The sequence below is a fragment of the Anopheles darlingi genome, chromosome X (assembly GCF_943734745.1).
Source record: "Anopheles darlingi chromosome X, idAnoDarlMG_H_01, whole genome shotgun sequence".
Classification (NCBI taxonomy): Eukaryota; Metazoa; Arthropoda; class Insecta; order Diptera; family Culicidae; genus Anopheles; species Anopheles darlingi.
Genome location: NC_064873.1, coordinates 5,418,004 through 5,431,902, shown reverse-complemented (window position 1 = coordinate 5,431,902; position 13,899 = coordinate 5,418,004). Strand labels below are relative to the sequence as shown.

General features: G+C 53.7%; 1 protein-coding gene across 1 annotated transcript in view; it reads right to left on the bottom strand.

Annotated features, from left to right (window-relative positions):
* Positions 1-1,471: 1,471 nt before the first annotated feature.
* LOC125955060 (dopamine receptor 2-like) overlaps positions 1,472-13,899 on the bottom strand; it is a 14,947-nt gene continuing 2,519 nt past the window's right edge. The window contains exons 3-4 of the mRNA XM_049685905.1: positions 12,768-12,852; positions 1,472-1,580 (exon numbers count right to left, since the gene is read on the bottom strand). Of these exons, the coding sequence (XP_049541862.1) occupies positions 1,491-1,580; positions 12,768-12,852 (175 nt within the window). The 3' untranslated portion in view covers positions 1,472-1,490. The remainder of the gene's footprint in view (positions 1,581-12,767; positions 12,853-13,899) is intronic.

Sequence of the window (13,899 nt, the reverse complement as noted above, 5' to 3'; positions counted from 1 at the left end):
CTGGTACCGAACCGAGCGGGGGTCTCCCCGATCAACCTCCTTGCCTGCCTTTACCCTTCGTGTGGGGTTGGTAGTCGGATTCGGACCTTTTGATCCATCGATGCAATCATCGGCCACTAGACTACGTGGAACCCATGGTCTAACGACCACCATCAGTACCCACACACACACACACACGCACACACGCAAGGTTTCGGTACAACGTTATATCAATTACAGCGCCGCCATTCAATAAGGGGTTGTTTGTATCGTGATGACCATGTAATGAGGGATAAGGGAGGGATACCGTAAAGAGAGAAGGGAGAGGAGAGTATTGCGGACAGTAATGAGATGCGTTGCATCGCATACGAATCTAGTGAGCCGGCGCGCGCGAGAGAGAGAGAGAGTGCTAGCTAGCTGACACCGGACATCCGGACACCCCCGGTCCGGTGGAGGCGCCTGGTCAACTCAGCTAAAAAACGGGAAAAAGGAACGGCGAGAGGGACTCTAGGGGAAGCAAACCTTCGCTTACCCCCTCACACTCTCCTTTTTTCTCTCGCGAAATGCCGTGCTCGCAGTCACAGTTCCGGATGGGGCGGCCGATGGAGGCGCCTGGTCGCTCACCCCCCTCGCGTGACAGGGGGCGGACGATCCAAGTCCTGATTTATACCGTTGCTACTACGCAGAAGACGCGGGGGGCCAAACGTTAATGAAAGTGAATGTGCTACGTACCTTCGCAGAGGGGCTTACAAGCGCATTACACCACCACCACCACCACCCTGTCCATCCTTTCTATGCACCAGTGCACCACGCGATCAGCGCACACCACACCACGCCAATCACACACACACGCAAACAAACAGAGAACAGGAGCGAGCCCGGAGAACACGAGAAGAACCGAACCGAAGCAATACATGCGTTTGTGTGTGAGTGTGTGTGCGTTTCTTAAATGATTTGCCACCTGATTTGAGCTTGACTTCGCTGGTGCCGTTGTTGCTGCACAATGCTTTTGCCCCTAACACAACTACCATAAGCCGCGTCGTGCTGTTCATCGCCCTCAAACTTCATCGCGGGGGGCGTTGACATGTTTTGGCATTGTTTTCGCTGTTATTTTTACCGTTTGCTGCTGCTGCTGCTGCTGCTACTGCTGCTACTGCTGCTGCTGGCTACTTGCTTGTTGCATTGTTGCTGCTCTGTAGATCACTGTTTCTGCCTCGTTTTGCGCGACGCATGGGGAATGCACGCCCCAGGGGGTGGGTAGCGGGGGGGGGAGAGGGTGCAATGTGGGAACGGAACGAAACGAAACGCAGCACCAGAGGCCAAAGGAAAGAGCGGTTGCGATTGCTGATTGCCGATTCGGGACGAGGTTTTTTTGCCGTTTTTTGGACCGATTTTGGGAGGAGTAAAAAGGCGGGCAACAGATATGAGCACAGATAGGTGGAGCGTTGAGAGGGGTGGCTTAGGTGAAAGGCAACGACGAATGCGGTGCAATGCGAACGCGTGTCGGCGAACTAAATGTAGGTCTGCTCGCAGGAGTTCTGGCGCACCTGCTGGATACCGTGCAGCGAGCAGGTCGAGTAGCACCGTCTCGAGGCGAATCTCTGAAACGTCAAAAAAGGGCAAAACGAGTCGGTGAGCGCGAGCACGAGAGGGTTAGGGGGGGGGGGGGGGGAGAGAGGGGGTCTAGGTGATACTTGACGTAACAACACGCTGGGCGAGGGTGGAGGAGATGGGCGCCCATGCGTACGTGCGTGGCCTGAGGGGGGGGGGGGGGGGGGGAGAACATACGCTACGCCACACATATAGACATACCCACACACTTGACACACGAGCAAATACACATAAATACGAAAGAGAGAGAGAGAGAGAGAGAGAGAGAGAGAGAGAGAGAGAGAGAGAGAGACATAGAGAGACAGAGAAAGAGATAGAGAAGGAAGAACGAAGGTTCGATGAATGGATTGGAACAACCGGATCAGAGTACAAGAAAGACACACATACACGCACTGGTACGCGTGCTGACACCCGAAAAAATGGAGTCATCAAATTCAAGCATCAACACACAATGGTTTTTGAGGGCGGGGCGGGGGTTGAAAGTCGGACAGGTCGGATCTCGAATGGTTCTACATCGTCTGCCCGAAAACCTCGTTGCTGCCTAGTCCCTAGTAGTAGTACTGCACATCTGAGAAGGATCAATAGCAGGAGGTGATGCAGGTGCTGGGGGGAGAGGGTCTTTTTCAATTTCTAAACAGGAACGAGGAACATTCATTGAATTTTCATTTCAAAACAACCAACCACTCACACAAACACGTGCTCACACACACACACATGCCAAATGTTGTGTTGTTGGTGTGTTTTGTTTTTTGTTGTTGGAAAGGGAGAAGCAACCACCAGTTGCGCTGAGCGGATTTTGGGGGAGGGGGCGCCAATCGCAGCGTAATTGAATTTAATTTAATACCTCCCACCACCCCCAAAACCTACCCCCCAAAGGGCAGTCTACCCTTTTTCGGTGCCTTTCGGGGTCGCCATTCGCCGGTTGTTTTCCAGTCAGCGCATCCCCTCCCCTCCCCTAACCACTTCAACCCCATCCCTTACGCGCATCGGTTCGCGCGGCAGGTTCGCTCCCGATGCCGGTGCAAACGGACGAGCAAAAACAGGAGCAAGGGGTGTGTGTGTGTGTGTGTGTATGTTTTTATGTGTGTGTGTTTGGGGCAATGATGCACCGACCGATCGAAGTCAACGCAAAAGCTAGCAAAAGTACGTAAGAGAGAGAGCGAGAGAGCGAGAGAAAGAGAGAGAGAGAGAGAAAGAGAGAGAGAGAGAGAGAGAGAGAGAGAGAGAGAGAGAGAGAACGTGATCAAACGGGTGGCAAATCACCGGAAATCACGTAAAATGCAAACTGGGTACTGCCACCACCACCACCCTTGTATCCCTTCATTGGTCTTTCTCTCTCTCTCTCTCTCTCTTTCGTTCTCTCTCTCTCTCTCTCTCTCTCTCTCTCTTTCACTCACTTAGTCACTCACCCTCTTCCTCTCGCACAGCGGTGAGAAGCTGATGGCGCTTCATTCAATTTGGTTGCCGACGCCGATCTTCCGCCCTAACGCGCCCAATTCGCACGAGTGCCGCGAAGCGCCACCCCTCCCCCTACAGCCGACCCTTCCCGGTCCAACTAACGCAATAATGCGCTGCGCTAAACACACACACACATCCACATCTTACTGACGGTGGTGGATTTGGAATCTAATTTGAATCCTGGATGAGACCTATCGACCACCTCCCCCTCCCCCTGCCCTTTCCCTCTCCTTCACGGGAGATCGGGAATGGAAACGGAACGCAAATCGATGCGTAATTCAACCTCCCTCCCGTTTAAACCCGTTAATCGGTACCAACGTTCCAGACCCAGCATTCTCAACCCCTCCTCTCACATCCATTCCCTTCCATCCCACGACGTGACACGTGACAATCGCAATTTGCTGCGGGAGTTGCTGGAATTTGACGCGCACCATCTTCGTCCGCCGTTTCTGCTCCTTTCTCCTCTCTGTACCTGTCACTACTTTGTGTCTGTGTGTACGTGTGTGCCTGTGTGTGTGTGTGTAAGGAGGAACGGGAGCATAAATTGGCACTATGCCATACACGCAACAGCGAGACATCAGGTCAAAATAGCTTCGAAACTGCATTCTCGGCCTTCGCCCTCGCCTTCTCTCTTTCTCTCTCGTTCTCTCTCTCGTTCTCTCTCTCTCTCTCTCTCTTTCTCTCTCGATCTCTATCTCTCTTTTAACCGGTGACCGTTGGTTTGTTTGCAACCTGTAGCTTCAAAAGGATCGCAGCAGCAAACAGGACCAATAACAGACTTGACATATCGGACATATGCCTGATACGTCACCTGCTGCTACTACAAACGAACGACACACACACATACAGTGGGCCATCCAGCGCAGCAGCCGCCAAGATCGTGCGTGTTGTCGCACCGCTGCTACGTTGTTCTTTTTGGAATGACCTCGAGCAAGGTTCGTGTTTTGATGGCGAGGGGGTGTGAGGTACCTATAGACCTACCGGGGCCCCATAGGAGCCAGGAAAGCACACGTAAGGCGCCAGGACGCCAGGAAGTCGATTTTACCACACAATCCGTGGACCAAAAGAGAAATAGAGTGCAAAAGAGAGCGAGAGATGGTGATGACGATGATGGCGAGTGCACACGACTGGCGAGGCAGGGTAGGGGGCATTGTTTTCCAAGGCCTGGGGGTTCTTAAGGTGCATCGTCACGATAGCAACTTCCAAAGCTACGGACTGTCCAAACAGTTTAGGATGAAACAAAGATGAGTCAACCATAAGGCAAATTGGATTCGGTTGTTTGATATATAGTTGCGTTCTTTTTCATATACTTGGTGCTGCTAAATGGAAATGACCATTTTTTCCGGTTTCTAGCAATAACTACAAATTTTTCCTTGTACCATTTATTATTTATAACTTTTAGCTTGCTTTGGGAAAATGCGTGCGCGAATTATGAAGATTATAATTCATCATTATAAATGACATAAATATTTGATTGATTTAGCTTCATGTTAAGTTTTTGAAAAACGTTGTGTAGTACTTGTTATAAAAAAAATGCAATAACTTATGAAACATACTCATCAGTTTCGCTCACAAGTCAAGGCTCATAATGACACCGAAAATGCCAATGTTGTTGGTTATCAAGTGAAAGCTTGCTATCGTGGCCACGTTCCTTTAACGCCGATGCGCTGGGCGAAAGCGGGGATAGGAAGTCTGGACCGGCTGTGTGCTTCGCAAAAAAACGGTCCCGGTGGCTCGTGCCCAGAATGGCGATGCGCGCGACTAGAGAGCGCCGCTTTTTTTTTGGGGTCTCTGGCACTGTTTCTTGGCAGGCATTCATTCCTCCTTTCAACTCCATCCATCCATCCATCCCTCCCTCCGTGCCTTAGGGTCTCACGTATCACGCGTGCTAGATTTAATAAATAGATTGTTGTGGTCCCCTCACGCCCCTCCCCCCTCGTCCTCCTTTTTTATACCAACCTAGCGCGTTTTTGCATTTGTTTTCCGGGAGCCGACCTTTGCCTTGCCGCCCCGGAGGCTGGGGCGAGAATAGCGAGGCAGTACACACATACACACACACACACACACAGTGCCACACATAGTGATGACGCGACGCGCGACCCCCCCAGACCAAAAGCCAGCGAGCGGAAAATAGAGGGAACATAACACGAGAGAAAGCGATTTCCAGTGAACGGTTGAGTGAATCAACCCCCGTCCCTCCATGCTGCTCAACCACATCCTCTAACCTCTAACCACTACCACTCCCATTCTTCACTTCCCACAGTGTCGGGCAAGAATGTTGTCTCGAATGTGTGTCATGGAGTGCCAACCGTCGCCAACCGTGTGGCCGGCTATGGATGTGCATTAGCATAATATTAAATTCTCTCCGGATCCCCAGTGGCAGGCACACACACACACATAGCCACACACACACACTGCAGTGGTGTAGTGCAGACCGTGCGGCACCAGCGGCAGTGGCAGTGGCCTTGATGGCCTCGTGGGTTTCACGTTTTCTCGCGAAGGATTATGCTCGCTGCAACAATGGCTGCATCGGCAGCATCAGTCTGTGTGTGTGTGTGTGTATGTATGCGGCCGGAATGGCGACTAAACACAGGGGGCCCTCGAGCCGTACCGGCGGAATGCCGCCGGTTGCTGGAGTATGAACAAGGGAAGGGGTGCTGAAGAGGAAGAGGAAGGGGGAGAGGGGAAGGGTAGTGGTTGTTGCACCTTGGGTGTCCGGTTAACAACATAATTCCGCTGGTTTTTTACCTCCACCATCCACTAGCATCCCCTGGCATCCCCTGGCATCCCTCCCTTTTACCGATCCGATCCCGTTTATAGTTCTGAATGTCCTTCATTCGGCTCCACTCGGACGAGCTCGTGACCGTGATGGAGCGCTCCTGGTTGTGTGTGTGTGTGTGTGTGTGTGTGTGTGTGTGTGTGTGTGTGTGTGAGTGGCAGACAAGGCAAGGCAGCAGTAGCAGCTGGTACGCTATGGAATGTAATTTCTCACCCATTTCTTCAGCCGCACTCACACCACAACCCTCACGGCAATTCTCGTTCCCCTTCCCCGACCGCCTGTACCTCCCTCCCTTTTTTCTCTCTCGCTCCCTCCTTTCTCTCTCTCTCTCTCTCTACCACTCGACGGTCAGTTCTCGGCCCTCGGGCCTTGGTACGAGGCTTCGAGGATAGATTATTCATCGGAGCATAAATAAATGGCGATGGCTGGCAGGGAGGAGAGGGTAGGTGGAGAGGGTGGGGCTGCTGCACCCTTATCAGTGTTCTAAGGCCCAACGGTGGGCCGCGTTCTGCTCCGTTCAAAGCAGTCCCGGCCGGTCCCGGCAATCGCACGCGGGGATCGCAATGAAAGCGAGATGAAAAGAACCATCCCGTCCACCCAGCCCCAGGATGTGCCCAGGAGTGAGGGATGACGGGGGGGGGGGGGGGGGGGGGAGAGCGTACCAGCGAGAGGCACGTCGTTTGTTGAGCATAAAAATCTGCATAAGAGACAAGCATGCAGCATGCAAGTCTAGCCGAGCAGCAGCAGCATCAGGATATCGCTCGCCGGATACACCTCACCTTAAGGATGGGTTTTTGGTGGTAGGAAGGGAGAGGAGGGGGAGAGGGGGAGTGGGTGGCGGTGAGCGGTAGTACGGTACGATGCTGATGCGCTGGGGCGATGAACGTGGTAGGCAAAGGGATGGGATGGGAAAAATAATCTCACTCGACAAATCTCTCACTCGTTCCGCCCTGCTGTGCATCCCCTGTGGCCACCCCTGTGTGCACCCCTGTGTGCACCTTGCACACACACACACACACACAAACACACATCCACACATCAGGAGATCAGGAGGAATGATGCTCGGCGGTGTTGCGAGGCGGTGCGAAATCGGAAGGATTGGTTATCAGGTAGGACTGGGACTGGCACTGGGAAGGGTTGAAGGATGAGCTGAACGAGGGAGATACAGACAGAGGGAGGGAGAGAGAGACACACACACACACACAGACAGACAGAAGGAGCATCAATTCGTCAGCAAAGCTGTACCGGGTTTCGTAGAAGAGGATCTTTCCACCCCTTTACCATCACCACCACCACCACCACCACCATCGTCAACAAACTACCCTCCTGCTCCTCCTCCCCTTTTCCTCCTCCACGTGTAATAATGGTGGACAGGCTACAGACAGGATGTATTTATAGCAATACTGGCTGGCTCCCTAGACATTAGGCAGCCAGCCAGCCAGGGCTTTGCACCTGTCCACTTACTTGCCCGCAACTCAACTGTCGCAACAAACCCCTCACACACACAAAAACACACACATACACAGACAGGCTAATGGGCAAGGTAATTTTTAAGGCCGCCCCGTTTATTTTGAAGTTGCTGCTGCGTAGTAGTAGCGTCGAGCAGTACAAGGCGGTGGTGTGATCTCCAGAAGGGGAGGGGGGGAGGGTTTGAGGGTTAGGCTAAGATTGGTTCTAAACTTAAACTCCTTGGCACTCGTACCTCGTGTTAGCGTGCATACCGCGGTACCCTTAACCACCCCCTCCTCCCTCTTATCCTTCTTTTTGCTCTCTCTCACACACACACACACACAGTATCTCTTTCTACCATTATCTGGCTATTGGTGGCTGCTAAAACCAAGCCACCACCACCCGTTACCTCGAGTGATTCGCGAATACAGACACGCACACGCACACGCACTCATAGTAGACAAATGATTTATATGCCCCACCGGTGTCTGTGTGTGTGTGTGTGAGTGCGTGAAAGTTTTGTTCTAACTCCCCCTCCCCCGAACTATACCCATCCCCCCTCTTCCAAACTCCATTCAACTTTCTCTCCTGCTTCTATCTTTCTCTCTTCCTCCGGCATCCTTGTATCCTGTGAAATCCTCACCCCCTTCCCCCTTTCCTCCTCCCCCTGCGCAACTCAATGAACCGGTGTGGCACGTACCGCGCGCGAGCCCGCTCATCACTGTTGTGATTGATCGTGGTTTTCGCTACTTTCGCAATCCCCCCCTCCGCGCGCGGGACTGTGCGCTGCCACCACCGCTTACACCCACTCTCCCCCACCCCTCCCAAGCAACCACGGAACCCCCACGGTGCCCAGCGGCGCCGGTGGCGGCTTCGGGCGGGTTTGATTGAAAGGGGGCGGGGTTGGTTAAGGAATGAGTTGTCGCCGATCCCCATAGTGTGAAAGGGGAGGAGGAGGCGGAACGGTGGAAAAACTTTTCCCATTTCCAACCGGCAACAGTACTGGCACTGGCACTTCCTCTGCTCCTCGATCTCCGTTCCCCCCCCCCCCCCCCCTGAAATGACCGCAAGGGAGAAAACAAGGGGGTGCGAATGCGGGTGAGGGGAAGGTGGTTGAAGGAATGCGCGAAGGCGGGGGTATTCACGCAACCCTTTTGTGCATCATTATTTATGTTGTTTTACACCCTGACGTGCCACCCCCAACCCCCTACCCTCTCTCTCTCTCTCTCTCTCTCTCTCTCTCTCTCTCTTCCTCTCACTCTTTTGCTCACTCACTTACTGGCTGCTTCGTGGCTCGTGGTGGTGGAACGCACCGGAAGCCAACCCGGTTCTCTGATTGCACCCCCCCCCCCCTTCCCCTCCCCCATTCAGCAACAGATGCAGCAGCACGAAGCGCATCCACTTTTGCGTGCCGGATGCGATATTAACCCAAGGATGATATCGACTAACCGATCCAGGGGCCGGTGCCGAAGAGGACGAATAGCCTCCTAGCGCTTCTGCATCCCCCTCCCCCACGCAAAACGAAGCCGTGGTGACTGGCCATCAGCCAGTGTCTGATGAAGTGCGTTAGATGTGGTAAACAGATGTGTGACGGAGACCAACGCACCTCACTGTCCTGTCGCGCACCACCGTTTGATATAAGTCAATGTACGGGGGTGGCGGTGGCGGGAGAACGCGTAAGTGGAAGCCAGACCAGACGACCCTCCCGTTTGTGTGACGCTGGAGTGTGATTAGTTTGAGCTTTGTGAAAACAACAAGCCGCCGAGGCGCCGAGAAAGCGAGTGTGGAAAGCAATTACACCGACAACCACCACCAGCAGTAGCACACCACCACCAGCACCACCACCACCACGAACAGCGCAGTGCGGATCCAGCAAACCGGACACAAGCCGGCGACCGTTGCAGGCACAGCTGAGGCTGATCGCTGATTGAGCTCGCGTGGCGTGGCGTGGCGTGCCGCCCCGCGTCCCATCTTGCTCCATTTTCTTTTTATCTCCCTCCCTTACACACACACACACACTCACACAGAGCGCACTATCACTGTGCTGGACTGTCACGAGGACGAGGACGACGAGTAAGCTCACACCTGGGCCCAAGCCACGCAAGGGCTGTTATTCCAGCTGGCGGAAGTGGTATGGGTGGGGTGGGGGAAGGGAAAGCGAGGGATTGCGACGCAGAGCGGAAAACGGGAATCTAAAAGCCATTTCCTGCAACCTGGGTCATTCTAGATTTCATCCTCGCCATCGCAGCTCCGCCTCGCAGTAGTAGCCGCTGCGACAGCGATAGAAAGAGAGAGAGAGAGAGAGCGAGTTGCACAGAAAAGGTGCACCAACCCCCTCCCTCCCTCCCTCCTCACGGTTCAGGACGGATGGCTTTTAATTGCTTTTCCCCTATTTATTCATTTCCTGTGTTTCCCGAGCGGAGTGTCGATGCAACTGCGATGCGATGCGATGGCCGCAGCAATCGGACCACCACTTCACTCTCACCCTTCGCCGCAGCACAGGATGATGGGGATGGTGGGAAGGGGGCACAACCACAGCCCGGCCACCAGTTACCCAACTAATTGCAGTTCGATTGCACACACACACACACACTGCACCGGAACGCTAGCCACCGGATGTGCCACCCCCGCAAGGGAGGGGGTAGGGTGCACTAGCGGCTGGTGCCCCTGGACCGCCCATTCTCCCCCGCCCCCCGAACAAGGGGGATAAGAAGGTACTTTTATGGGATCTCTCTTATCTCGCCTCCGGCCTCCAGAGCATCAGCTTCCTGCATCTCGCGCGTGTGTGTGTGTATAGGTGAGGGAGGGAGGGCGTACGGGATGGTATGGTTTCTTTTTCGCCGTCGTTACGTCGGCCCACCTGTTGGGCTGTTGGGCGCTCGTTGGGACTCGTTCCAAACCCTAAGCAGGACGGGAAGGCCTCGATGCCCGCACACTCCGGATATACCCCTATTTCCCTTTGTTTGGGCGTGCTAGTGTGTGTGTGTGTGTGTTGGCGCTTGGCTGCTCAACCAGCACGGCCCTGTGCGTCCTTCCTGCACGTGATGCTAACGGGGGCACCGGAAGGGGTTCTTTTAACCCCGTTTTGGGGGGCGGGGGGGGATGACAGGAGCGTGCGAGGGGTAGGGGGACTTGCGTTGCACTCCTTCCAGAGCGGCACTCGCGGCCAAACGATACGATTTGATGGGGGCATATATTTATATGCACAAGGGAGCATATTCACACACACACACACACGGACGGACGGATACCGTTGAGGCCGTTCCGTTCTTCCCCGAGGAGGAGTGCCCCGAGGATATAGGGCGACGGCGCCGCGCCAACCTGACCTGGCAAGGAGATCTCATCTTCCTCCCCCTCGTCACCCCTCGTCCTTCCCCCCGTCAGCCCCTGTTCACCCTGTTCAAATCGACACAGGCAGAATGGATGAAAGGTCATTGTGATAACAAATGAGTGCCATCATCAATCATGGCTAAGGCGCGAACTTCGCTCGCAACGGGACTCTTTCTGTCCCTTCTTTGCCTCCCACTTTCCACCCTCTCACCTCACCCCCCGCTTCACCCCCCACCGGTTCGGGTTTTCTCACCGTTCTCGCAGTTTTTTCCCCGTTTTTCCTCTTTTTTTTTTATTCATTTCTTTTGACGGCTCACCTCCCGTCCCCGCCGCTGGATGCACCCCCCCGGGCCTTCCTGGTGGGTTGGGTTGCGATGGTAGGTGGTGGTAGCCTTTTTTGGTAGAGCCGGCACCGAGTTTTCTCACCTTTGCCTTTGTGGCTGCCATTGCCATTGTGTGTTGCGTTGTGGGACCGGCTTGACGGCTCGCACCCTCATCGTCAGCAGCACCGAAATCATCATCATCATCAGCATCATCATCAGCATCATCAGTATTCCTCTTTTCAAAAACCGACCATATTGTCGACCAACAATCAAAAACCGCCCCGGCGACCGAGAAGCTCACTGTTGATTGGTCCGCGGTGTTTTGTTTCCCTTTCTCTCTCTCTCTCTCTGTCTCTCTCTCTTTCTCTCTCTCTGTTTCTCTCTCTCTCTCTCTTTCGCTCTCTCTCTCTCTTTACCTCTCTCTTTCTCGTGGGCGCAACAGTTCCTACCCTTGGGGATGTGGGGGTAGGGGAGGTCTCGTTGTACGTAAACCAGCCAACCAGCCAACCAGTCAGCTAGGCAGAGCGCCCCAAAAGTGTGGCATCGGTGCAAGGACGACGCATCGCCGGTGCCGGTTGGAGGGTATGTGAAACTCCCGGGCATCCTTCAGTTGTTGTTTGTTGTTGTTGTTGTTTTTTTATCTCCCTCTTCCTCTCGCTCTCTCTTCCTTTCACTCTCCCTTCTCCCTTTCTCTCTCTCTCTCTCTCTCTCTCTCTCTTTCTCTCTCTCTCTATTTCTCATAATGCCTCGAACGCTGAAGAGCGCGCTGGATGAGAGGCTATTGTGCTGCTATTGTGATGCCAACCAAAGGGGAAGGGGGAGGGGATGGGGAAGAAGCCATCAGAAGCTTCGCTTGAGCTAACGTCGAACGCCTCGCCACCTCCTTTGTGGCCAACAAACCCTCTCGCCATTCACATCTCTCCTCTCCCCAGCGATGAAGTATAAAGAACGGAAGCTGTCGGTGGCAGCATAGGCTCGAAGAGACGGGGAGAGAGAAAAAGAGAACCCTTCCAGGAACAGACGACGGGGGATGTAGGATCTGTAGGCAAGGTTTTCGGACCGCCATGACAGGGACACAATCACTTTTCGCATTGGAATCGCACCAGGCCGTATGTTTGCTGAGCGTGTGTATGAGTACATTAGAGGTTGACAGGAAAAGAACCACCAACAATAACAACAACAGGAGCGTAAACAAAACATTCATTAACGACTAATTACGAGAGGTACATAGAGAGAGAGACAAAGAGAGGTGCGGAAGAAAGTTTACGGCCCGCCGCAGTAGCGCGATCCATCTCGATCTCTACCTTACGCCAGTTCTTCTATTCAACTGTCAAACTCACTAACACACACACACACACACGCGCCGACGTCAACGGGGCAACGGGGATCCATGGCTACAGAGCGGCCGAAAGGAAGGAGATCGATCGACATCGGAACAGTGGGAATGAATCAAAACATTCAGAACAACGCAGATACACATAAACCAACAGAGAAATTGATAGAGAGAGGGAGAAAGAGAGAGAAAGAGAGAAAGAGAGATAGGCGAGATCGAGCGCCAAGAGACAAGGGGCAACCACAAGACACACAGCACACACACACACACAGACAGACACACCCACTGGATGCAGGATAGCGCTGACGAGACAATCTGCAATCACGGCGAGCAAAGTTCGAGTTCGGCCAAAAACAATCACAGTAACAACAACAACAACAACAACAATAGCTACCAAACACCGGGGGAGTGGGGGTGGACACACACCGGAGACAGACCGGCACAGACTGCTGTTACTACGACTACTACTACTACTATTACTATCAAAACTACTACCATTACTTACCTGAGAGGCTTTCGAGCGCATCGTTGGTTGATACTTGCGTCTTATCTTTCGCGGGCAGCACACACAGAGGATCCGCACGAAGGCTCTAGAGTGGAGAATGAGACGGACAGAGAGAGAGAGAGAGAATCGGTGTGTCAATTAGTAGCAGTAGGTCGCACACACACAGAACAGAACCCATAAACAGAAACGCTTGATCTGATGGAGCCGTAAGTAGCCTCCCGGAGAGTGCGACAGTCGCTGTTGCTACGCACAACAATCTTGTGGATCACCGCACACACACACACACACACACACGCACACTCTATCAGTTGCCATCCATATTACCTGATGTGGAGCAGCCCGTGGGGCTATGAACCACGGTTAGGTATCGTTAAGCGCCCAGATGGCAAATGAGAAGGTCGTAAAGCAAGCAGCAGCAAGGGAGGATCCGTGTAGTGCCTGCGCTGGGAGTAGTGGGATATGCTACTGCTTCTATACTTCCACTACAGCTGCACTACCACTATAGCAAGGAGGGGGGGAAGCACCAGACAAGGGGGAAAACCAAAACGGCGCCTATTAATTGCAGCGGCACTCCCGCGGCGCGTGTGTCATCCTCAAACCCTGTCAACCCTGTCCGGAGCCGAGGCACGGACCCGATCGATCCTGCTTCCGCTTCCTCTGCCCCCGGTCCTGGTCCGTCCTGGTCTGGTTTTATGGCGCGCATCCAGCTGAGCCGCCCATTCGGTAGCGGTTAATCGACTTTAATGCCCAACTATATAAGCAACCATTACCCTCGGGAAGGGGGTTGGGGGTGCGAAAAAAACCCTCTACACCCTTTGCTGGGGTTCCTGTTCAATTGTAGCAATCACGGCACGACGCGGGACACGGGATGGTAGCTAACAATTTCGATTGGGATCGGTGAGAGAGAGAGAAGGGGAAGGAGGGTGGCGCACCCCTTTAAGGGGTAATAAAACAAACAAATAACAACAACAGCAGCAACAAAGCGTCCCTCTAGTGGAAGCGATGAAAGGCCGTGTAGCCTCCTTCTCCTCCTCCTCCTCCTCCTGCTCCTCTCTCTCTCTCTCTCTCTCTCTTCCGACGATAATCCGGCGAGTAATAAAAATACCGCGGCACTCCTGCTCTGCAGCAACCC